The sequence below is a fragment of the Patagioenas fasciata genome, chromosome 17 (genome assembly GCF_037038585.1).
Source record: "Patagioenas fasciata isolate bPatFas1 chromosome 17, bPatFas1.hap1, whole genome shotgun sequence".
Classification (NCBI taxonomy): Eukaryota; Metazoa; Chordata; class Aves; order Columbiformes; family Columbidae; genus Patagioenas; species Patagioenas fasciata.
The window spans coordinates 5376264-5400737 of NC_092536.1; the positions used below are offsets into that span (position 1 = coordinate 5376264).

At 49.9% G+C, this 24474-nt stretch overlaps 3 protein-coding genes across 5 annotated transcripts; 1 reads left to right on the top strand and 2 right to left on the bottom strand.

Annotated features, from left to right (window-relative positions):
* Positions 1–668: 668 nt before the first annotated feature.
* On the bottom strand, positions 669–14455 carry SART3 (spliceosome associated factor 3, U4/U6 recycling protein). Its single transcript, XM_065851413.2, has 19 exons — positions 14140–14455; positions 13204–13330; positions 12082–12186; positions 11514–11698; positions 10394–10499; positions 9546–9670; positions 8947–9102; positions 8272–8410; positions 7850–7957; positions 7374–7451; positions 7111–7169; positions 6803–6912; positions 6415–6527; positions 5930–6006; positions 5384–5549; positions 4290–4738; positions 3438–3590; positions 2360–2547; positions 669–1729 (listed from the first exon to the last, which is right to left on the bottom strand). Exons 1-19 carry the CDS (start codon positions 14314–14316, stop codon positions 1549–1551), a joined length of 2802 nt encoding a protein of 933 aa, XP_065707485.1. The 5' UTR covers positions 14317–14455; the 3' UTR covers positions 669–1548.
* Positions 14456–14857: 402 nt separating this feature from the next.
* Positions 14858–16942, top strand: ISCU (iron-sulfur cluster assembly enzyme). Its single transcript, XM_065851910.2, has 5 exons — positions 14858–14997; positions 15071–15184; positions 15408–15518; positions 15968–16046; positions 16414–16942. The coding sequence occupies exons 1-5, from the start codon at positions 14908–14910 to the stop codon at positions 16509–16511; spliced, it is 492 nt and encodes a 163-aa protein (XP_065707982.1). The 5' UTR covers positions 14858–14907; the 3' UTR covers positions 16512–16942.
* A 1498-nt stretch (positions 16943–18440) lies between these two features.
* TMEM119 (transmembrane protein 119) lies at positions 18441–21628 on the bottom strand. Of its 3 annotated transcripts, none has more exons than XM_065851567.2 (2): positions 21517–21628; positions 18441–19865 (listed from the first exon to the last, which is right to left on the bottom strand). In XM_065851567.2, the coding sequence occupies exon 2, from the start codon at positions 19849–19851 to the stop codon at positions 19123–19125; it is 729 nt and encodes a 242-aa protein (XP_065707639.1). In that variant the 5' UTR covers positions 19852–19865; positions 21517–21628; the 3' UTR covers positions 18441–19122. The 3 variants fall into 3 exon arrangements, with proteins under 3 accessions (XP_065707639.1, XP_071672168.1, XP_065707641.1); XM_071816067.1 differs by lacking the exon at positions 21517–21628 and adding an exon at positions 20933–21026; XM_065851569.2 differs by lacking the exon at positions 21517–21628 and adding an exon at positions 20038–20130.
* Between the last annotated feature and the right edge of the window lie 2846 nt (positions 21629–24474).

Consider the following 24474-nt stretch of genomic DNA (forward strand, 5'->3'; position numbering starts at 1 on the left):
CAACCGTCCTGCCACACCAAAGCCACCGCAGGACACTTAATTCATCACCAGGGTTGTGCACATGCCCATCAGGGCAAAGCCAGCCTTGGTGGTCCCAACCCACAAACCAAAGCTTCATGTTAAAGTGTTATTAGAATGTTTCTAAGCTGATTTGGAGATAAAATCTCCCCATCCCATCCATACAACGCTGGGTGGCACAGAAGAGGCTGTGAACAAGCACCAACAGAACTCAGTCCCTTGCTGTTATCACAAGTGCCAACGCGACATGGTTCAAAGCTCTGAATCCAACTCATCGTTTCAAAGTCAAGTCAACCCAGCACAGAATGTAAGCACTGAAAATAGTGTTTATTTGCAGCAGTGCTTGTGCGGTACAAGTGAACCTGGTCCTGGGGTCCCCCCTCACATTCAACCCCCGTGTGTGTCAACTCCCAGAGTGAGCAGCAGTTTTAGTTGACAAGCAGTAACATTTCTAGGCAAGATCACGTACCAGATTATTTTGAATTCTGAGGTGGTTTTGGGATATTCATACTAGATGGAATGAGCCATTAGAGGAACATCAGTGACACCGAGTATCTCGGCACACCCGAGAGGCGAGGTACATCAGTTTTACCCAGCTGCCATAGGATAAGTGCAATTCCAATACCCACAGTTAAACAGAAGCAACAGTATTTATAGAAAACCTTTGAGAACTTGAGTTTAATAAACCAAAACAAAAAGTCAGCTTGCACTTCACATTTGTACAAAACCATACAGAAACCACCTGCAAAAGACGTATGAGCTAGCTAGCAAAAACAACCCAAAAATGGTCCTCAGCAACAGCATGTACAGCTTTCATGGGAAACAAAAATCTACCAAGTCTAAGTACTATCTCATGACACTTAAAAATAATAATCTGAATGTCTTTTACAAATACACAATATAAAAAAAAACAGGTCAACTTGAACAGAACATTAACTGAATACATATATATGTATATTTGTGTATATACATATACACACATATGTATAGAAACTCTCCCAATACTAAAATAGGCCATTGTGGTGAAGTTACTACTGTCTGCCGTTTAACTCTTGATGGAAGGAGATGAATGTCCCTGTGTGGGTGGGTTTGGGTGGAAAATGGGTTCGTTGTCAGAGAGAATGACTGCAATCACAATCCCACCTGACCAGCGGAGCTCAACAAGGGTATCCCTAGGATTTCCCATTGCATCTCATTCATTAATGAAAGAGAAATATTCAGAAATTATTCATCAAACTCGATGTGGTATCCAACCTGTACAGGAAATATTTCCCCCCTCGTTACCCTCAATGTGAGGAATCATATAACGCCGTTTTACCAGAACACAGTGTAACTCTATGCTCTTAGAAACAGAGGAAAAAAAGCTGGATTTGTACCATCCTACACTGATCTCGATGAATGCAGCGGTCCAGAACAGTATTTACACCTGATTGTGACTGGCGTTCTCTCCTCGCTAGCGTAAGGACACAACATGGCTTCCAGAAAGGCATTTCACATTTTACCAGACCCGCTGATTGCAAGACCTTTTGCTCACTTTTTCAGTAGCATCTTGGCAAAATCAGCATTGGACATCTTCTTCGGCTCCTCAGGGGGTTGGGATGAAGTTGCTGGTGAGTTCTGGACCATCCCATTCTCAGCCTTGGCCACGGGATTGCTCTGCCGCTGTAACGCACGAGGCATCATGGAAAGTTGTGTCCTTCCCTTCCCTCGCCTGGAGAACAAAAAGTGACATTTAAAAATATAACAGTGCTCTTTGAATGTACAGTTTTAGATTAGTGAAACAAAAGGGACTTCGTTCACTATGAGGAATGCTCATTTAAATACTATTCCTATCGTTTGTTTCAGTAATAAGTAGTGCAAAGCTTTCACCCTTTGAAACAGGACACCCAAGGACTGGCAGAAAACAACTGCCCAACAGTGCCCAGAAACCAAAGCTCCGTGTTTATCTACAGGGCACACACAATACAACACCAACGCAACGCCAAGCAGCAAGAGCACTCCAAAAGATGACAGTGACATTAACAGTCACTGGCAGCAATGGCTGGTTCTCCAGGACGAGAGAACATGAAAGTTATGAGTGTTCAGGTGCTCACATCAGCCCCAACAGGACGTCAAACACCTGATCCTCTCGGACACTACAGACCTGTTACCATTTGTAATGTAAAAAAACCCAACCAAACTAACAACTGCTTTTCCTCATCAATCCAGCAACCCACATTTTTATGGTTCAGCACCTTTTAAACATTCACATTCTAGATAAGATTCCTACATTATAGCACATACAGAAACCCCGTGTTCTCTTTCTAAGCATGGCCAAGCAGTCTCCCTCACCACCACTTACGCTCCGTAAACCTGTCGCGGCACCGCGAACTGCGGGGCCCTGCCGGCCTCGGGCTTGTCCGGCAGCTTTCGGAGAGGAGGGTTACTGATGGCCACCTTGATGACGTGTTCCTTGACTGTCAGACCATCCATTTTCAGCACAGCCTGCGAGGCCTGAGCTTCGTTTTCAAACTCCACATAGGCCAGGCCCTAAGTAAGGAAAAGAGGTAACGTACATTAGTTTTAGTGTTTGTTTCTCTGCGTAACAGCTTTTGCTAATAATTGGGCCAAGTGATAAGAAAGCCATACAGAAAGCAGACTAAACACGGCTAAGAGTCCAGTATTCTTTAGCTAAAAAGCTACGCAAATCTACAACCTATACTTCATGTGGATTGCAAGGCCTGAGGTACACACGAGAGCACACACACAACAGGAACTGTCATCAAGATATTGCCCAGAGCTAGAAAATGCATTGTAAAAACACACACACACATCACCAGAACGGCACCATCAGAAGTGCCCAACACACAGACACAGCTGCGGTGTCAGGTAGAATTCTGGCAGAGCAGCTGTTAGTTTAGAATCTCTTCTTTAACAAGGAGTCATTTATTCCCAGATGGAAATAATGAGCCCTGTCAGAGAGAGGTGGCTCATTTCTCACTGGCAAATCTGTTAGTGCAGCAGGTGTTAGCAACAATAGCCTCAGGAAACTAAAAGGGAGGAGGGGAATCAGTTATATCAGGTGAACTGTATTCTAGTCAGGTACCTCAAAAAAAACCCTACTCTTTGCAGACTTATCAATGCCTATTTTTACTGTACTGACAGTGCTGTAAACATCTTCCCCTCCATCCCACTTATATCACACATTCTTGTTTAATATAAGTAGTATTTCGGAAAAAAAATTCCTCTTCCCCTCCAACTACTTATTTGTTGGCACAAGGCACACTGGGCTGTATAAATCCAAGTATTTGTACAAGATTTAACACAAAGCCAGGCTGGCAACTTTCAAAATTCAAAGCTTATTTTTTGTATCCAGACCTCACGAAGTGCTTCTTTTTTTAAAGATTTCTTAAAATTAAGAGTGTGTTAAGTGTGTGTACCTTGGGTTTTCCAGCTCGGTTGGTGACCAGCCGAATGTCTTTCACATTCCCATGTGCTTTACACACTTCTTCCAGCTCTTCCTTAGTGCAGGAAAACGGCAAACCCGAAATAAACAGTTTATGTTTCTCCAGTGTAGTGCTATACCTGAACACCTGAAGAAACAAAGAGGCTGTTAGATATCAAACCACTCAAGCTTTTGGAAGTGTAATAGACCGAAATCCTTGGAGTCTATCAGCAAAAATACCTCCAAGTTACAAGTAGTATCTTGAAAGATACTTGCATATAAACATACAGACACACACTAAGGACCAGCACCTGATTTCAAGAACTGAGATGCTTCTAAACAAATGTCTCCTTTGCAATGAGAAGGGCCATTGATAATGTCTTCTTACTCAGTTCTCACTATACGAACTATTAAGTTTTTCTGTACAATAACCCCATAAATCCAGAATTCCACTGATTATACAACTGGTACCAAGTACACACCATTAACAAGAACCAGTGGGTTGTGTAATAAATGCCCACAGCCATATGACTCAACCAAAACAAGTAGTTTACAGCTTGCGATGCTCAAGTAGGAATCTGAGTATCTGACAGCATTATCAAGCTGCTCAGATTCGCTTCACTCCAGATTTGCAGAAAGCTGCTAGTGTCAATCCTGGCTTACAGCAAAGTAACATCAAATGCAAGAACTCTCAGAAAAGAGTTTTTCTGCTAAGACATAACATTGCCATTACAAAGTAGCACAACAGGAATTAGTTAGATCCACACCCTCTGGAAGCAACATATTCATCTGGTTTTCCTAGGCAGTCCCACTGTTCAACCTATTACTTGAAAGAATAAAACTTTACCTTAAAGTCTGGATTCTTGTTCTTGTCAACACAGGGAGAAACAAACATTGGTCTTCCCTCCACAACTCTACGGTCCAAACCAAGAGCTTGCAGAGCAGATTTTTCTTCCTTGAATTCTATGTAGCAGTAGCCCCGGAAAGTCCCCTTGTTGCTGAAGACCGGCCGGATTTGTGCCACCTCCCCACAGCTCTCAAAAAGCTCTTTCAGCTTCGCTTCGGGATCTGCCATAGTGTAGGAAAGGTTGCTGACAAAGACGGTGACGCTGTCTTTACTGCTGTCATGGAAAACCTTGGGGGTGTCTTTTCGACTGGTAGATGCCTTTTCCTTCAGGTTTGCTGAGTGATCTGGCTTTTCAGATCCGCTTCTGCCAAACAACCCGGTTTCCACCTCCATGTCTTCTTCAGGAAGTTCCCCATCACCATCACCCTTGTGTCTCTTGCTGGGCTGCTCTGCTCATTAATGAAATGAAAAGCCTTACTAGAAAAAAATTACACCGTTTCATCCACCATTGAAATTAAGGCGTTTGCCACTCTCACCATGGAGTTTGGAAACAGCATGTGGAACCACAATGACAGGTCTTGAAGACCATAAAATAAAAACCTCCCTCAGGTTTTTAATAATTAGTAACAACAGATTATTTGACCAATACAGCACAAATAGAGATGAAAGCAACAGGGCTATTTTTTCCCTTTTTCTGACAGTTACAACTACTGATTCATGTTCTCTTTGCCTAATGGGATTTTTTTTTTTTTTAAAGTAAGAAACACAAAAATGTAAAATCTCCCTAAATCCCCAGGGGCAGCAATCTATTCAAATCTTCTGTTACCACCTTCCAGGAGACTGCTACAATACTGAATAACCCAATTTAGACACACACCTCAGCGTCATTTCATGAGTCAGGAAAATGACTTTAAAAAAAAAAAAAAAAAAGAGAAAATTGCTACTTCTCTGAAATAAGAAAAACTAGGGAAAAAAACTATAGAAGTTCTTATATACTTCTGTTAATCAAGAACCATTTAGTCTGCCTCTAACTGAAGGGAGGCAACTGATAACCCTGTTGTCAAAGGTCTGAAGTTTTAATTTGTTTGGTTTACCTTCTTCATCTTGTCCCCATTCACCCTCATCATCATCATCTGCTTTGCGCTTGTCTCCAATCCTTTTTTTAGCCTTTTTGGAAGCTTTCTTTTCTGCCCGCACCTGCTTTCGTTGTTCAGCTTTCTCCTCCTCCTGCTTTGCCAGAGCAGCTTCTTTCTCAGCAGCCTGCAAATACGCAAGAGGTTTTCCAGTCACTGCAGACAGCAGAGCATTTTCCAGAGTACTGAACCTGGAGGGTTTTCTCCTGAGCTACATTAAACGCAGTGCTAACGAGATCATCGTTTAAAGCACATCAATTGTTTGCTCTTATAGCCTTCCTGGAGTACACATGACTTTTATATCCATCCAAAAGTCATAAGGTGAAAGATAAAAAGCATCAAAAGAGGTTAACCGTAGTTTTAAACTACGATCAATAGCTCTGAGGCTTTAAGACAATACAGGCTTATCTACAGGAACTAACATTGGAAATCTGACATTCGGACAAGAATGATCTTAAAACAGGTATTTCTTATAAACCACTTAGGTGGGTCACAGAAAGTTCTGACCTTTGCTCTTTGTTCATTAACTCGAGCTAATCTGTTTTCTGTTTTTTGAACTGCTGCATCCCAGTCCTCCAGTGTTCCTAAAGGATAAAAAGAAAAACAACGTCTTGTATTTAGTTTTCCCATAATTTCAAAATCCAGGAAAAATAAGAGTCAATGAGTTCACTGAACTTCCTCTTGATATTGATCACCGCACATGAAAATTCTAAATATAATGAGTAGCCTTCAAAGAAAACAAAAGCCAAGCAGAGCAGAAACCTCTCATTTATAACACAACACCCCAAAAAGGCATGGAAAATCCCAGTAACTTCAGCAGGCTCCAAGTGTGGCCAGACAAGAAGAAAAAAAATAAAGAGCTGCTTGTGTATTCTACAGCAGTCAAAAGAAAATAAGCCTTCAGCAGAACACAAAACACTGGATCAAAACTCCCTCTGCACCATTGTGCACTAACTGGAGCAGGTAAAACGAGACGCTGAGCAGTCAGTTACCTTCGATTCTCTCCAGCGTGAGCAGCACCTCGCAGACGTGCTCCGGGTAGTCGCTGGTGCACTGCACGGCGCGGTGCAAGGCCTTCCTGCAGTGCTGCGTGTCCCCGTGCGCCCTGCGGCAGGGAAACCACGGCATGAGGAGCCCGTGCTCCACATCAACGTCACAGGACAGTTAACTGCGTTCTCCGCAAACGTTTTCCCTCCTTCCCCACAAACCCACACTACACATTGCTGTAACATCTCCAAAACATACTATAGAGCTGCTGTAAGAACCTCAAAGCATATTGTAAACCCAGATGAAGTAGAGCCATGCTAAGCATCTACACATTGTCTCTCACAGACGAGGAATGGAGAGTTAATTAACGCTTCCAACCAGCCAAGCTCTTACCTTTCTAGGTTATAATACTCCAGCCACATATTAGCATATTTGGCATTTCCTTTTGTCATTATGTTGTCCCAGAGCTCTCTGGCTTTCTGCATGTTGTTGCACAAGCGAGCCTGAAACAGCATCCAAAAAGTACTCAGTATAATCTAAGACTATTTGTCCAACACCATTACCCCCCAAAAAAATCTACTCATTAAAGTTATCTAGACAAAACACCAAAGTACGGGAAGATTGCATTCTGTGGCTGGAACATTAAATTAATCATATTTCTTATCATCTGGCTAATTAAATACAGACGATAAAAAAATCACCTCAACTCTCGCCCAGTTCTGCATGATGGTGCAGGATGGATCTCCGCTTTCACTGAATCCTGCAAATAAAAAGAAACGCTGTTTGCAAAGTGCTCTTGGAAATAAAGTGTTTATTAAACAAGTTCTACATTGCAGAAGAAATGTTTATCTGTAGCATTTTTAAAGTGTTCAAGACACTTCAAGATAAGTTAAATACTGTGTTGAGAACTAGGCTTATAATTATTTTGAGCAAGAGAAAACAATATGTTGGATGATTAACTTACGCTCTTCTACTTCTTGTTTCAAATACTCCACAGCACGCGCGAATGCAGACCGCAGCTCCTCCAGTTCTTTACTCGAGTCTTCGGAAAAAAAGAATAATTGCCTTAAAATATTAATTTTATTTTCATCTCCCATCCACTCAAATCTCTTTCCTGACACCTACAATGATTTTAGGGGGGAAGGAAGAGGGAGCTGAAGTTTATTAATTCAGTAAAACTCACTATGTGCATAATAAAAAACCCACTAAGTAGCCAAAACATAAGGCAGGGCATTTTTGCCACAGCACAATCTATTCTGTCAGCAAGGAGCTGCTTTAAAACAATTAAGTTAAAATATTTTATAGACACTTACTGGCCAGAAAGTAATTTTTGTGAAAGACATGAAGCTACTGTTAAATTTTTTAAAAAGTAATACCAATATTTCAGAGAGGTACACAGAAAACAGTTTAAATGTTTATTCATACATATATCATACGCACCTTGTGTAAAATCCACCCGTCTCCTCAGGTAATCCAGATACGCCTGCCAGATTTCTACATAGTCCGTTGCCTGAATAAAACCTGCATTCAGAGCTTTTTCAAACATTTCTGAAAGAAACGGAGAAAACGCACCCAAACATATTTACTTTTCAGACATTGACAAAATCAGCAAAGCTACAGCGTAGAGCACGAAGTTTATACACCTTACGGTTTTAGGAAGACAGGAAAATACAAGAAACACTACACGTACTATACTGTAGGAAACAAATATAACTGGACATTTCCTCAGCTTTAAGACTGTTGCAGCAGGGTGAAAACAAATCCTACAGTGTCCTACAGGTCACGGTTTGTCAGACATCATTCAGAGTGCAGAGAGCAGCTCTGTATCGTAAAGAAATCCTGCTGAGATGTTCTTTCTTTACCAGAAATAATGCCGTGGTCCACCCTGTGCCTCTCCATCGCCAAAAGGTATCGAATCCACAGCCCGACCGTCCAGGGACAGTTCCTAACAGCACGGTCATGAGCAGACAAGACCAACTCTTTCACTTTCAGCTGCCGGTCCTGAAATAATACCATCACAAGAAACTTTTCAGTTCTTACGAGCCAGAGAGCCCATCTAAGACACACCAGTTTTTAAAGAACCAACATCCTAAAACAGCACTCCCATTTTACATTTGAAAAGATGGGTATTTTAAATTCTGTACTCCTAAAGCAATGAGCACCTTCAAAACAGGAAGGAGCAACACGGGACAACCTCAGAAGCAATGCTGGTTACCAAAGGCAGGGCTGACAGCACAGCTGGTTACACCCTGTCAGCTCTGCCAGGTAGAACAAGGTTTGATGCCCACATTCAGTTTAATTCTGCAGAGAAAATACACAACTGGAGGAAAAAGCAACCAAATGCCCATTTGATGAATAAACTCGCAAGTGAAAACAGGAAGAAACCAAAACTAAGATGAAAATCAGTTTCTGAAGAATTTAAAGACTAAGGGGCAGGACTGAGGTGGAATTCACTGGTTATACATTTATTAGCCACTAAGATTAAAAAAAAAACACATGAAAATAAAATTGCAAGAATCTGTGGCTTTTTCCCTTACCAAATACTGATTGTAACGTGCCCAAAGATCTGGCACAAGGCAGTTCTCAGCCAAAGCCCTCTCATAGATCAACTGAATGCGAGCGGGGTCACCTGCTTTCATCTCAAAATCAATGTAAGCTTGATATTCCGCCAGCTTTGGTGTTTCAGCACCCAGCTATAAAAGAGAGATACAAAACATTAAAATCTTCTGAACAAAGCCTGATCCAAACAGAGTAGGTCTCATGCAAAATTCCACACAAGAGCTTGGCCTTGAAATATCAACAGCTTTTGATTCCACATATCTCCAACTACCACCGTGGTTCTGAAGCCATTCAGATCCCAATTTTTTATTCCTCTTAGCCCAGCACGCTTATCAATGCTTGAAGGAACAGCGAGAGCACGTATGTGCACCTTAGGGTGGCCTGACACAGTCAATACATTCAACAGTTTCCAGTACACCCAGTTGTGAGGCTTCTGGTCTCACATACTCACAGCTGAGTCACCTACAGCTGCTTTACCTCTGAAAACAGCAAAATAATTAAATTTGAGGACAGAAAAATAATCACCCCAAAGCAATTAACTCTCAGTTTTAAAGTAAAGTATAAGTAACAGCATTACCAGTGCCTCTTCATATGGTTTATACTTCTCCAACTGCTGTAGAGCTTTTTTGTAATTCTTTATTGTTGTTTCTGGTATCGGATCTTCTGACCACTCCTCATACTCAGCATATGAAGCCTCCATATCTATTAAAAGAGACACAAAACCCAATCAATAACTTATTGGACTACATAATCAGTATTCAACCTAGATTTGTTTCTAAGACATTTCTATTTCTGTTTATGCTTTTGTGTAACCATCACACTACTGCAGGCCTACACAGTTCAGGTACTTCATCTTATACAGTGCACTACAACACCAACTTGGGATGTTATATTAAAGCTACTGTTTTGATTTAGAAAACCAAAGTGTCAAGATTTTCCTGAGGCTTTAAAGAAAGAGACCAATCCAAATTCTTTCAATATGCAAATAAAAAAGTCAAAAACCTATTCTTAACTTTCTCCTATAAGCAAAGTCGCAAGAAAAGGGACTCAAGGTGTTTAAAGAATGAAGGGAACCAGGCAGAATTCTAACTATCCAGCTGCCAGAGCGTACAATTCCCCACCAAGCAATGTTCTCATGTAGTGACCATCACAGTTCCCAATGGCCATGGTCTGTGCTCATCACTTGTACTTTAAATAGCCTCAAATTATGTACTGAAGAAACAGATAAACCCAGTTTCAATGAGTAAGAACACTTCTGAACAAAAGGGATCTGTGCCTCATTCAAGAGGTCCTAAAGACAGGAGAATGTCACTGATAAAGAATTCACGAATACTACAGCTGCAGTTTGTGTGGCTCTACCAAAAGAATAATCATGACTGACGCCTGGATGGCCTGAACACAGCTTGGCTGTGCACCTGCTCCTACCTAAGAGTGGGATCCCCAGCTGGCGCCGGAACAGTGTATGGATCCTCTCAAGCTGGCTGCAGAGCACCTGCTGCTGCTCAGGTGACGGAACGCTGCCAGGAGCCGGCTGCAAGCAAAAAGATCGACATGTAAGCGGCTCCCTCGAGCCTGAGCTGATGAATGGGATGGGATGTTGTTTCTGGGTTGGGGTCTGGGTCTCAAACGACTATGTGCTCCCTGAAGGACAGAAACGGTCAACTCGTGTTTCAGGGTGCTGCCCTGAAAGCTAAAACACAGGAATCGCTCGACTCAGAAGCTGGATCAATGTGAAAAGCATTCCTTGCTGAAAGCTGACACACATGCAGAGAAATAACCTGGAAACAAAGTAAGCCGCATGCGATTGTACCATTTCACAAACCCACTGTGCTGCCAAATAGTTTTTCAATAAATCCTGGTGTGTGCAACCGTGATTTAAAACTTCCAGCTTTGCGTCTGTTCATGAATTAAAGGGTGTTCGCCCTTTGCTCCTTTGGTATGGTATTTCATAGACGGGTCTGGCTTGGAGGAGACATTTAAACATCATATAGTACCACCTCCCACCATGGGCCAGGACACCTTTTAACTTCCATCTCTTATGTAGTAAGTGACAAAAATACAGAAATATTCACATTTTGGCTATCTTGTAACAGCATCTTTTGCAGATGTGAAACAGTATGTTCCAGGGATAATATATCATCCTCCAAAAGTCAGAAAAAAAGGTGAAATACTGGATGAGTTAAAAGCTGAAGTAGAAAACTGTCTAGAAATATAAACATGATTGACTATGTGCAAAGTATTTGCTGGCATGAACACTTTCATAATGAAGCTACTCAGGTTAAAGCTATTCTTGTCAGGTCAAGCTAAAGAAGCAGAGGGAAACTGCTTCTGGATACAAGTCTTTTATTTAACTACAAATCCATTACTATATCAACTAAATACACAGAACATTTTACCCCGACCAAAGGGTCAGTTTCTACAGCTGAAAGCACAACTGTGTGACATTACAGCCACTTCTCTCAGTAGAAGAGGGGGCAGCACAAGGTGACTTCAGAAGAGACACCACAACTCCTTTTTATCACAAGAGCCCAGAGCCCGGCCGTACCTGTGTCGTTTCCAGGATGGCGTTCTCAAACTCCCGGTACGCTTCCCACAAAGCTGCTCCTTTCGTCACGTGCAGCCCAACCGCAGTCAGTGCTCTCTCGAATATGGAGCGAACCTTCTCAATTCCTCCTTCCTGACCAATGCCACCAATTGAGTACTGGGCATATTCCAACCAAATTTCAGGACCTAAACAAAGTTAATGAAATACAGATGACCTAATATCCCCCCAAAAAATTTAAAAAGGCAACTCTCTGCTTCCCAAACACCTCGTTTCTGCATATAAATAGACCAACACACGACAATTTTCTTTACCGCCCAATGTAGTAAAGAAAAGTTAAAATATGTTATCTTATGCTTTTGGTTCAGTACCAGTCGCTACTGTTTTCTTCTGAAAGAAGTCATTTGAATGGCCTTTAACTCCAATGATCCAGAAAACCTGAGAATTACTTCACACTAATATCTCTCATCCAATTTTTACGTTATAACAGAAGGAAGAAACTTTCCTAGAAAGAGAAAGCCATAATCTGAATATATGCTGTAAAATTTACTGTGTTGGATTAACAACTTACAGATGTAGTCTTTCACAGCTCTTTCAAACAGCTCATAAACTTTCTCTCGCTCAGAGCTTTCAGAGGCCATTTTTATCTCATCCTTCAACCAGTCCAGCCAAATTTCTGAAAGGAAGAAGTTTAGAATACATCATCAATGTTTAGAAAGAATAAGTTAAATCCACTTGTTGACTTTTTTATCAGAGTTTTTAGTAACAGAATTAAATATGGGAGGGGGAGAAGAAAGTAATTTTAGCCTCCACAACTACTCACAATTAATTTATAACAAAAGTTTGGTAGAGACCTTTTCAAATGAGTATTACAGAAGTGCACTTCTATTTAAAGAGAACAGAAGTTGCAAACAGCAATTTATCAGTTCTGTGTGCAGAGGATCAGTGTGTACCAGTAACCAAAGAGCACCCAGAGGCGCACCTTTCCTCACACTTTTACAAGAAACACTAAATGGCTTCAGGGGATTCAAGTTTCCACACGTGCAGAAGGAAACCTGTCTTTGTCAAGGCTGAACATACACTGACAGAGTAGCCCCTGCAGTATTTACATCATCTCTGTGTTAGAAATAAAAAAGAAGCCCCCAATTCAAGAGCTACCTGCAGCTCCCACCAACATAGTATTTTTTTACTGCTTGTCTGCAAAATGTAACTTTTGGCAGGAGTTTGTCTGGGCTCAGGGTCACACTTAAAAAGCAACCGGAGCTGTTTCTATACTTCCGCCCCACAGCTGGGTGGTCCCAGCCCTATGGCAACAGCAGCACAAGCAAATATGTGCCTGGCCCTGGGCTGCAGCAAGTGCCATCCTGGCAGCAACTGCCCAGCTGACAGACGGACAGACAAACCAGAGACAGGAAGAGCTGGGTGCACACAAACACCCCTCACATCAGGGCAGGGCAGCACAGCAGCAAGAATTCAAATTCCTGCAACAAGCTCATTGTGCCTGCCAAAGGCCAAGCTCAGCGCTGGCCACGAACACCAGCAGCATCCAGAGCTTAAAAGTCCTAAATCTGCTCTTTTAGGTTTTTCTGAACTGGCACAAAGACGTTATCTCACTACCGAAACAAGGGTATTTTACACGAGTGATGCTCATGCAGCAGCAGCAGCTGCAACACGAGCGGAAGGTGCTCGGTACCTTCGGTGAGTGGGAAGAGCTCACTCATCTTCTGCCGAGCTCGGCGGAGCTTCACCAGCTCTCCCTCCTGGCGCAGCAGCTTTATCAGATCCAAGTGACAGTTATAGTCAAAAGCATTGATGGAAAGCTTAAAAAAAATAAAATTAAAAGCACTATTAAGTGACAAACATGAGGAAATCAGAAAACATTTAGCAAAACAGAACATCATATTGTCTTTCGGGGGATACAAATTTCATCTGTTCTCATCGCCAAGACAACACCCGCCTGCCTGCACTGAGCTGCACCAAACTTCACTATCATTTGCAAGATACTTGCAGGTCACAAGCAGGTATTTATTAAAAAAAACACTTCCAAGTTCAACAGAGGTTTATAGTTAAGCTTAGAGCTCAGTCTACAGCTCTAAAGGTCACAGCTCAGCACTGGGATTATAGCAGCTGCAGAACAGACCCAGATGTGGTTTAGTTTCTTTAAAGGCAATAAAAGGCCCTAGACAACGAACAAAGTTTTTTTTTATGATGAGTACAAACTGTCCCCCGGGGCTGTCCTCTCCAATTTTCTCCTCAAAAAAAACCCCAAACTCCTAGTTTTCACTTCAGACTCCAAACATTCACGTCTTGACAGTTCCCAGCATCAAACTACAGGAGCAGCCACGGGGTTTTTTGCCATTACCGCCGCGGTCACAAAATTAAAGACCCCGCGCAGGGCGGGACTCCCCTCAGCCCGAGGTTTTCCAGGGAGAGGCTGCAGTTCTCCGGAATGAACGGTCCCCACAGCCCCGGGGCCGCTCCCGGTCCCGTTCCAGTTCTCCTAGCGGGGCGGGAAGGCCACCAGCCCAGGGCCCGGCCTCCAACCCCTCTTCCCCCGGGCAGAAGTCGGGCCCGGGGCGCTGCCCCACCGCCCCCTCCCCACGGCGTCGCCGGCGCAACCAGGCCCCACCTGCTCCTCCAGCCGCTGGATTTCAGCCTCGTTCTCCTTCTCCTCATCTTCGCCGTCGCCAGACGAGTCCGAGTCGCCCTCATCCTCTGAGTCGCCCCCTGACTCGGGGTCGTCCTCCGGCAGCCGCTTCTCCTCCTCCGCCGCCACCGCAGCCGCCTCGGCTCCCGTCGCCGCCATCTTATGCAGCTCCCTCCGCAGCCCGCCGCGCTCCGCCGCCTGCCGGGGCTGTCTCCGCGGTGCCTGTCCCTCCGCCGCACACTGTTGCCGGACTAGCGCTGCGAGGAGAGGGGCGAGCCGCCTCCCGTACCACCCCACGATCGGCCGCGCATGAGGACCGCGCCGCGGTGGGCGCCGCCCGTGTCAGACCCCTTGTCTTCTCAGCTGAGACACCGGCGGCGCCGCGGACACCTCGAGGCGAGTCTGTTAGGGGCCTCTGTGGAGGGCCGGCACATGCGAGGCGCATTCCGTCCGCCATATTGAGTGTGGCCGCCGCGGCCAGCACGTTGTCACGATAAAAACGGTGTCGCGACAACAACGGCGTTGTGATCGAAAACGACGTTTGTTGATTGTTTTACCAACAGTGCGGTCACCAAGACGACCTCCAGCACCCACCCCCTCTAAGCCAGGGCCCCCCGCCGCGTTCGCGTTAAATACGGGCGCCCGGCGGCGCCAGCCCCGAGGCAGCGCGGGGGCGTGGCCAGGGGCGTGGCCGTCCCGTGCGAGGTTATAAAGGGAGGCGAGGCGCCGCCCGCCCCCTCAGGGTTCAAGATGGCGGCGCTGAGGGCGGCGGGGGCGGCGCTGCTGCTGCGGCCCGGGCGGGGGGAGGCGGCGGCGGCCAGGCTGGGCTACCACAAGAAGGTAAGGGGCGAGGAGAGGCGGGGGGACGTGGGGCCACGGCACACGGGCTGTGGGTGACGCGGTGACCCGGCAGGTGGTGGATCACTACGAGAACCCGCGCAATGTCGGCTCTCTGGACCGCAACGCCAAGAACGTGGGGACGGGCCTGGTGGGGGCTCCGGCCTGCGGCGACGTCATGAAGCTACAGGTGACCTTGGGGACCCGCTGGCAGCCGGAGGAGGGGATCGCTTGGGGCCGCTGCAAGGCCCAAACCTTCCCCTTCCCCTCAGCGGCCTCCCCGCACCCCCGGCCATGAAGTGTCCCCGACAGGGCCAGTCCCTCTGCCCGGGGCCTGTCCCTCAGCTCAAGGCCTGAGCAGGCGGCTCCGAGGCGCTGAACAGGTCCCTGAGCTGTCACTGGTGTTCTCACAGGTGGAAGTGGATGAGAACGGGAAAATCGTCGATGCCCGTTTCAAAACCTTTGGCTGCGGGTCAGCGATCGCCTCGAGTTCACTGGCGACAGAGTGGGTGAAAGGGAAAACGGTAAGGGTGTGGAGGGGACACCACGGTTGGCTTTGGGCGTCAAACCCCACTGTGTTCCCCATTGGGACCGCATAGGAAATGGTGGCCAAGGAATCCCAGCGCTGGCCTGGCGCAATGTGTTCTGAAAGAAAGTTTAGTTACGGAGTGTCTTTACGTTATATCTACTCTTTTTTTGCCAGACAAGAAATATGGTTGTGTTTATGATAAAAGGTAGAACAATGCCCGCAGTGGCACTTAGTCTGTGGTGCCCTTTGTGCTTTGCTTCATCCCCACCACTGCGCAGTCTGAAGCATTCCCTAATTCCACCATCCTTTGCTGTCCCTGACAGCTGAGATATTCTTCCCTGTGGATTCTGTTGGCTCTGGAGCATTAAAGCTCTGACAGCAAACACTTTTGTAGCTGGGGTTGTCCCTCACCCAACCTGTGACCACACAATAACTGCATTTCAGGTTGATGAAGCGTTGCAAATCAAGAACACGGATATCGCTAAAGAGCTCTGCCTTCCCCCTGTCAAACTGCACTGCTCGAGTGAGTAACAACTGAAAGTTCAAACACCACCTTCTACTGGAGAGGGAAAGTTCTGGAACAAGCACAGATGCTTCCAAGTGGTATTTTCTAAGTCAAGTTTCTGCACAAGGAACAGTTAATCCTGGCCCACAAGAGACGCTTGCCTATGTTCAGATTTTGGGGTTACTTTAAGAGTTTTTTGATCTCTTTTGACTTTGGGACTGTAGCTCAACAGACTGATAAGAGTTCAGAGTCTGAGATTTTCTTTCCAAGATGCCAATAGTTCTCAGACTCTGGCGCTGTCTGTAGCGGCTGCTCTTGCTACTGCAGCATCTTTTGTTCTAAAAAACACTTCCTTGTCCTTGAAATATGTGTTTTTTGTTCATAGTGCTGGCTGAAGACGCAATCAAGGCTGCCTTGGCTGATTACAAGCTGAAACAGGACCCGAATAAAGAGGAATTGGAGAAGAAAGCCAACAATGCCTAAACTGACTGTAAAGCTTGTTCTCATTCCACTCAAATTCGCAGTGCAATTATTGTAGCTGTTAGTAGGACCCTGTGCACTACTCCGTGGAGCTGTAAGATACGCACAAGTTACGTGCCCCGTGTTGCTGCCAGTGTGCGCACAAGGGGGATGTGGGTGCTCCACCAGCCCGTGTCCTGTCACGACTGTGTGTGGAACGTCACAGCGAAGGCTGCACAACTGCAGGGAGTTTGGTGGCTTTTCTCTGGGGAGAAAATCCTCTTGTTCTGGTACTGGAAGGGCTGCACTTTTTTTTTTTTTCTTTGGAAGATGTATAATTTTGCCTAATATTTTACAGAATTTAGCAGGAAATATTGCCTTGGTCTTGATGTTAGAACTGCAGATGGGTCTGTTTATCAGTACAAACGCGGGGCAGCGCCTCTGCCCACAAACCACAGCTGTGTCAGAGTTTCATTTCACAATCCGAGCAAGTTCCTGCTCCCTGGGGAGCTGGGACTGGGACCAGTTGGTGGCTCCAGGGCCTCTGGTTGGTGACAGCAGGTGGTACTGGGTGCCACTCCTGCTGGAAGCACAGAGCTCACTTCTGCTCACATCCTGTCACAACTAAGGCAATTTATTTTTTTTTAAGCTCAGAACTACTTCTGCTCGCATCCTGTCACAACTGATACTTGGAGGGGTTTTTAACCTCTCATTAGAGGAACAATCTGAATTTTGGAGCATTTTCTGTAAGAATTCAAGCATTGGGCTGGCCAAGTGCTCTGTTAAAGAAAAGAGTAAATCCCCCTGGGGTGTGAGCGCAGGTGGGAGCTCCTGGAGGGGGCAAGTCTGTCCCCTCAGGACAGTGTCTCCTGGGGATGTAGTTCTGCTGAGCTTTGCTGGAGACATCAGTGATGTTCACCTGCCCGAGGCTTTGCACGCTGAGCCTGGGCTGGCTCCTGGGAGCTGGGGACACACCAGTGTTTGAAATATAGATATTTTGTGGTGATCTGGCCCGGTCTGTGCTCCAGGCCACCCTGCTCTCCTGTGCCTTCTGGTGGTCATCTTTTTTTTTCCAGGGGGGAGCATTTCCACAGATTTCCAAAATAAACAGAAAGCACATTTAAAAACTGCCTGCTCTTAAGATTTTAAACCACCCAGGAAACCCTACTTGCCTTTTTTCCAACCGAGGGCGTGTTAAAACATTAAAAACCACATTCAAAAATAAGCGGCTCGTTCTGATGTTTCTGTCCGCAACATTTTTAAGCACGGCACAGGCCACGTGTTGCCGCTGTGGTTTGTCGCTCACCGGATCGCTTATGCGGCACCTCCGCCCGCGCCACATCTCAGCCCGCGTGTCCTGCTGCGAGGAATGTGCCTCGCTCCCGGGAACTGTCCTGCAGTTTCCCAGCTAAAAGGGGTATTTCAGACACCCACATCAGCTTTGGGGCAGAAAGGGCTGGCAAAAGTTGCAACAAATGCAACAAACCCAACAGGCTCTTCCAGGGTGAAGGTTGTCCCCATGCAGGGACAGGGGGGACACATCCCAACCTGCCCTGTGGCTGGGACAAAATGTGGGGTGACAGGGATGAGGGGGCCTGTTGCTTTTGAGGCAGAAAAGCCTCTTTCTGTCACAGGTTTGGCTGCAGTCCCCACTGGGCACAGCTGTGTCCCAATGCCAAGGTGCACAGCAGCAGCTGCAGGCTGATAGATAAAAGTTTCCCAGAAATGGTGCATCAACATGCGGGTTCCGTAAACGATAAGCGCGTCCTGCAGCTCCCAGGGTTTCACCACGCAGAAAAACGTCACTGGGCTCAGGGGACACCTGGACCCCATGGGGCTGGAGCTGAAACCAGCTGCACTCCAACACCCAGGGAGGGCCCCAAAGGAACAAACTGGCATGGGGACGGTGCCTTGGGCACCCCACAAGCTGCAGGAACACACGGAGGGGAGATCTGCGGAGAAAATACCTTTATTATGAGCTGAAGGGGTTAAGAAAATAAGGCGAAAGTCCAGCTGGGCTCTGGCTGCCCTCGAGTTGTGGATTTGGAGCAGAAAAATGGCAGGATGGGGCCTTGCTGCTGAATCCTCCTCCTTTCTCCCCTCAGCCAAGCTCATCCCGTCCTGTCCCCTCAGTGTCACAGCCACCAGCAGAGCCAGCGCTGGTGTCACATCAGGCCCCCGTCCCACTCCCCACACCCCCCGGCTGCCTCTGCCCAGAGGGTGCAGCTGCCTGGCAGGGACTGGGATGCCACTAATTAGTAAAATTACATTTAGGAGCAAGCTGGCGGTGTATGATGAGGGCGGGGGCTGCTGGCACAGCACCGGGGGCAGAGCCGGAGCAGGGAGGCTGCACCCACATAGTGCCCAGGACAGGGGAAGCCCCTCGGGCAGCAGGAGCGATGGGGATGATGGCACTTCAGTGCTGCTGGAAACACCGCCTGCCACAAAAACGTGGCTTTGCCACAGCGTCCTGCTGGTGCAAGGGTTGGGGGGCCCGGAGGGGGTAGGAGGCAAGGGGGAGCTCTATCAGGGCTGCCTTGAGCCACCACATATGTACAGAGCAAAAACCACCGTGTCCATCACGTGTCCCCCCAAGCCAGGGGCTCCTCGGGCTCACCAGGGACCCATCCCTGCCCTAGACACTGTGGGGGTCTGGGGATCCATCCTGCGCTGCATTGGGGTCCCCCTCACCCCCTGCTCCTCTTGAACCCGCCGCTTCCTCAGCGCCTGGATTCTGGGGAGAGGGCTCGACGGGTTGCTCATCACCCAGCTTCTTGCTTCCTTCCTCCTCCTCTTCCTCACGGGGGGCTTTCTGCTCCCCAGCCTTGGGGGGTGATCTGAGGTTGTGGGCGGCAGCGCGGATATCGGCCTCCAGCTGCCGGCCGATGGCCACGGGCTCCCCGCCGCCGGGGGGTCCGTCCGGCACCTCGTCGAAAGCCCGGGGCCCCCCCACCTTGTCCCGCTCGTCCACATACTTCTTCTTGGGGAAGGAGGAGGGGTAGTAGGCGGATGCCTTGTGCTTCTGCCTCACGATGACAGCGGCGCAGACAATGAAGAGGAGGACGAAGGCCAGCGAGCCCACCACCACCACCAGCAGCATGTATTCCTTGAAGAAGTCCACCAGCCCATCCAACAATCCGCCCGGCGCCGAGCTGTTGGTCACCGTGGTCCCCGCCGCGTCCCCCAGCGTCGGGCCGGTCCCCGGTGTCACATAGCGGGCGGGTGGCTCAGCTGAGACCTCCTCGGCGTCCCCGCTGCCCCCAATGTCGGGCAGCACCGCAGCATGCCGGGGCGCTGCCGCCAGCACCGGGGCTGCCGCCAGCAGCAGCAGGAGCCACGCCACCATCGCCGGTGTCGCCGCCATCTCCCCCAGAGCTCCTGCGGGGTGCAGAGAAGGGGGCAAAATATTAACACCCCCGTGGAGTGAGACCCCCGAGCCTGCCCCATGTGAAGCCTCCTCAATACACGCGCCTGAGCCCCACATGTGGCTCCGGCACCAAGGCACAAGCGTCAAACCACCGACAGTGAGCTTGGCCACTCAATTACTCACCTGGTTGAATTTCCTTAAGAAAGGCGAAAAAACCCAGAAAAAAAATAAGGAAAAAACTCAGCTCCAGTTTCCCTGCCCTGACACCGAGCAAGGGTTGGTGTTTGTTTTGCAATGGCGTGCCACAAAAATAGATGGAAAGCAGCTGAATCAAGTTGCTCAAGCCTGGGGGACGCTGCGTGCGCGGCGAGGGGACCGGGGCTGCTGCCAACAACCGGCTTCAGACAACGGCCGTTTGGCTGATTAGAGAATTCCTGAAAAAACTGAGGTTTCCAAGTGGAAACTCTGACACAGGCGATGCTGCGGCAGAGCCGGCCGCCGGCGCGAGCGGCATTTCCCAACCGTTTGTCCCGGCGCAGACCGTTACAGACAATTCCCAGCTTGAACATGGCTAAAAATAGGCTGGCGGCTGGAATTCACCCCAGTGCCGGGACAGGGTACGGGACCCCCAGAGCCTTGGCGAAGGGGCAGCCCTACAGCTGGGGTGGGGTGAAAAGGGGGTCCGAGGGTTCCCGGCTGCCTGAGCCTCCCCGGTGAAGGGTGAAACTGTCCCTTTGTGTGCTCTTTGGGGCTGGATCTACCCCACAGCACATTATGGGAATGGTACAAGTGTCTCCCATCTCCACACAAAGCGATGAGCGAATGCGAGCCCCCATCTGGGCTCAGTACCCCTGCGGGGTTCAGGAGTGGGGTGCGAACGTCCCCAGCGTGTCGCATCGTGCTCCCCAGGGGACACAGAGCGTTTCGTCTGCGCCACGTAATGCCACCGAGCCGTTCCCAGAGCTCCCCCCTCCGCACGGGCCCGCGGGAAAGTCTCACAAACCAGCCCTGCAGGTCCACCGGCAGGGACCCCCCAGGACAGTTCCCCCAAGATCAAATCCCCCAAATCCCAACCTACCTTCCATTATTTCCCCCAAAACCAAACCACACTAGGAAGGTCTCCAGCAGTGGGATTTGGCTTCCACGCTCCTTCCTGGCTGCAAAATCTGGTTTGCATTAAACCAGAGCAAAGAGACGACGGTGGAGGCAGGGGGGTGACCCCAGAGTCCCGACTCTCCCGGCTCACCACAGGCATTGCCTCTGCCATGGGCTTGGGGCTTGCTGCCATAATGGCAACATCCCCCTCCACCACCTTCTCTGGCTGGGGGCAAAGGCATTAATTTGCTGTTAATGAGCTGAGATGATGAGCAGCTGTGGCAACAGAGAGGCCAAGCAAAGCCTACATCTGTGGCAAGAGAAGGGCCTGTTCCTATAGCCACCACCAGCCCTTGGACCCCCATCCCATCCCTGTTCGGCTTGGCCAGACACAGCTGAACCCCATTTGCTCCCTAAACGCTCTGGAAAGTCACAATTTTGATGTTGTCCAGCCACAGCATCCTCCAGACCAACCCACGTCCCTCTGCGGGGACTGTGCCCAGCCCTCGCCATGGCACCCCAGCCGTGGGGCAGCCTGAGCCACCCCAAAACCGGGGGGATCCTCACCTCGCCCGCAGCCGCCGCGTCGGCGGGAGGATGGGGTCTGTCCCGCACACCTCGCCTCCTCGTGCCCCTTTCTGCTGCCTGACGGGATGGAGCCTCCTCCTCCTCCTTCTCCTCCTCCTCCTCCTGCGCCGCAGCCGGGACCAGCTTGTTCTCATTAGGGCTGGTTTGGGGAGGGAGCGCGGGCGGTCGGTGAGGGGCCCCCTCCCAGCCAAACCCAGCTGGGGGCTGCCTGGCCTCTTGCCCTGCTGGCAACGGGGGGAGCCCCGGTGCCCCCCATCACCCAGTGGCGCTGCTGGGAGGGGGCACCTTTTGGGGTGAAAGCGGGGAAGGGGGGGGTCTGTTGCAAGGGCGGTTTTGCCCATGAGTACAGAGGTAAAACTCCGTCCCAAGGCCACGTGGCTGAGCTGCCATGGTGGGACAAGGGTGCTGGCACCCCCAAAATGATGCTGTGCCAGGAGCCCCCACTCAGATGCCCCTCACTGTCTGTCTGGGCCCCAGCACCCCAGCCCAGGGCCTGATCCTGCCCCCAGGCCAGCCCTAAAGCCCAAACCCTGCCAGGTGCAGGCAGGAGCTGCGGGGACACAGCCACCGAGTGAGGGGACAGGGAGGGTGTTGGGCTCAATGCCCCAGTGTTATTGGGGGCTGGCAGTGTGGCGCAGGGGCAGACAGGGCTCGGGAATCCCCCATTGATTTCAGGACACCAGTTCAGCTGGGAAATGCTCTGGCACAGGCAAATTTGCCTTGGGGTGCAGGTCCATGGGGACCCCAGCTCAGCAGCGCTGTGCCCACCCCCCTTGATCCCCCCGCCTGGGCTGAAGTTGCTCAAGAGACCGGTGACCTCATCCTCTTGCTATTCGCCTTCGCACGCCTCCCCGGGGACCCGGCCAGATCCCCCTCCAAAAAACCATCGCTGGCCCCTGGGGACTGCGACCACCCTGGGGCTGGGGGTGAGGGGGCCCATCCTGGTCACCACTGGGCAGCCGGAGGGGATTCATCGCCACTTGGGTTTCTCCCGGCGTCGCCAAATGTAATCATGGCTCCCAGAAATAACGGGTCCGTCTGTCTGTCTGCAGCTGGTGGCTCCATGCAGCTGCTGGGGCGGCTTTTCCCGGCCTTAAGTGATCAGCGCTGAAACCTTAGAGGGGAAGGGGGAAAGGTGAGGGGAGGCTGGGGGCTGTGGGGGTGGCTCTGCTGCTGAGCCAGGCCAGCCCAGAGGGGTGACAGTGACATTTGGGCTCCCTGCCACAGCCCGGACCAGGATGGGGCTGCAATTCCCCATCGTGCACCCAGCAACGGTGATGCTGGGCTGAGCCTCCTTGTCCAGGGTCCCCATCTCTCCTTGTTCAGGATTGCCATTTATTTTTGTCCAGCGTCCCCATCCTTCCTTGTCCAGGGTCCCCATTTATTTTTGTCCAGCGTCCCCATCCTTCCTTGTCCAGGGTCCCCATTCTTCCTTGTCAGGATCACAATCTCTTTTTGTCCAGAGCCCCCACCTTTCCCCAGCCATGGTCCCCCCACCCCATCCATGGTCCCCATCCCTGCCCTGGGCTCTCCCCAGCACAGAGGCGGAGGGGGACAGGCAGCCCCGGTGCCAGCACACCCCGGCCATTACGATGCCGTTTTTACCTGCGGCTGGGGAGGGCTTGGCCCCTCGGCACTGGGCAGGGCAGCATCGCCTGCGCCCCGCTTTGTAATTTGGGGCGGCTGGAACGTGGGGACCCGCCAGGCTGGGCTCCGCAGCACAACCGGCCGGCGGTAACCTGCAATTTGAGACATTTCGGCTCTGCTCTGCTTGTAATTTGCTTCACTGGGCTGCACTTTGCTGTGCCAGCGAAATACCCAGGGAGGGACTGATCCTGCAGAGCTGCTCCACAGCGTGCACAGCGTCATGCACGGCATCGTGTCACAGCACCGTGCACAGCACTGTGTCACACGCAGCCCTGTGCGTGACACAGCAGAGGTTTGCCGAGGTGAGAAGCCCCGCGGATCCTGCTGTGACACCGTCCTGGCTTCCTGCAGATTCCTGGGCTGTGAGCTGGGCGATGGCAGCTCGACAGGACCTGCTGACGATGCCAAATAGGGCGATTCCCGGCTCCTGGCAGCCGGCTCGGGCTGTGGTGGTGGAGGAAAGTTTATCCTGCTGCTCACTGGGCTCCCAGAGCGATGGGTGTGAGGACAGGGCTGGTTGAGAGCAGGAGCAATCGCTCTGACCGGCACCCATCCGCCTCCTCGGGACCCACCAGCTTCACCCTTTTCTGGGCTGGAGGCTGGATGAGCCTCCGAGAGAAAGGGCTGGGGGTGACAGTGGCCCCTGTGGGCTCTCAGTCCCCAGCCTGTCCCCACCAGCCCAGGGACACATCAACCTGTGTGCCCATTATGGTGGAGCCATGAGCTCCCACGGCTGCTTTTTTGGCACAGCCGGGTGCCAACATCTGCTCTGCAGCTGCATGAGGGCAGAGCAGGGTGGCGTCACCCAGGAGCCTGCGGCCAGGGTGTCCCATCCAGGGACCGGCCACCACCACCAGCTGCAGATCCCCTCGCCCCCGCTGACTCACCATAAACATTTACATTTGCAGGAGGGAGCAAAGCTGCGCGGCTCCAGATGGAAAATATCCGAAGCTCAGCGCGAATGTAAACATGCGGCAGGGCTGAGGGCTGGGGTGCAGATGAGCTGTGACGCTGCCGCATCCCCGTGGGACAGTTGTCCCCAAAAGTGGCTTTCGAGGTGGCTGCACACCCAGGGACGGGGCGGCACAGCGATGCCTCAAGCGTGTGCCGAAACACTTCACTGCCCAAGCGTGCACAGTGAATGTTGAGGGCAGCACGAGCTGCTCAGTGGGACAGGGATGGGGACATGAGGACAGGGATGCTGAACCTGGCAAGGCAGGGATACGGACACAGGGATGGGGACGCTGAGCCTGGTCAGTGCAGGGATGAGGTTGCAGGGATGGGAACGTG

Bases quoted from the DNA above. Each gene is read 5' to 3' on its own strand.
- SART3 (XM_065851413.2), bottom strand. From the start codon at position 14,316: ATGGCGGCGACGGGAGCCGAGGCGGCTGCGGTGGCGGCGGAGGAGGAG. The intron at 9,103-9,545 runs GTAATGCTGTTA...TCTCTTTTATAG, and splicing joins AACCATATGAAGAGGCACTG to CTGGGTGCTGAAACACCAAA. The intron at 2,548-3,437 runs GTACACACACTT...TTCCTTACTTAG, and splicing joins ACCGAGCTGGAAAACCCAAG to GGCCTGGCCTATGTGGAGTT.
- ISCU (XM_065851910.2), top strand. From the start codon at position 14,908: ATGGCGGCGCTGAGGGCGGCGGGGGCGGCGCTGCTGCTGCGGCCCGGG. The intron at 15,519-15,967 runs GTAAGGGTGTGG...ACTGCATTTCAG, and splicing joins AGTGGGTGAAAGGGAAAACG to GTTGATGAAGCGTTGCAAAT. The intron at 16,047-16,413 runs GTGAGTAACAAC...TTTTGTTCATAG, and splicing joins TGTCAAACTGCACTGCTCGA to TGCTGGCTGAAGACGCAATC.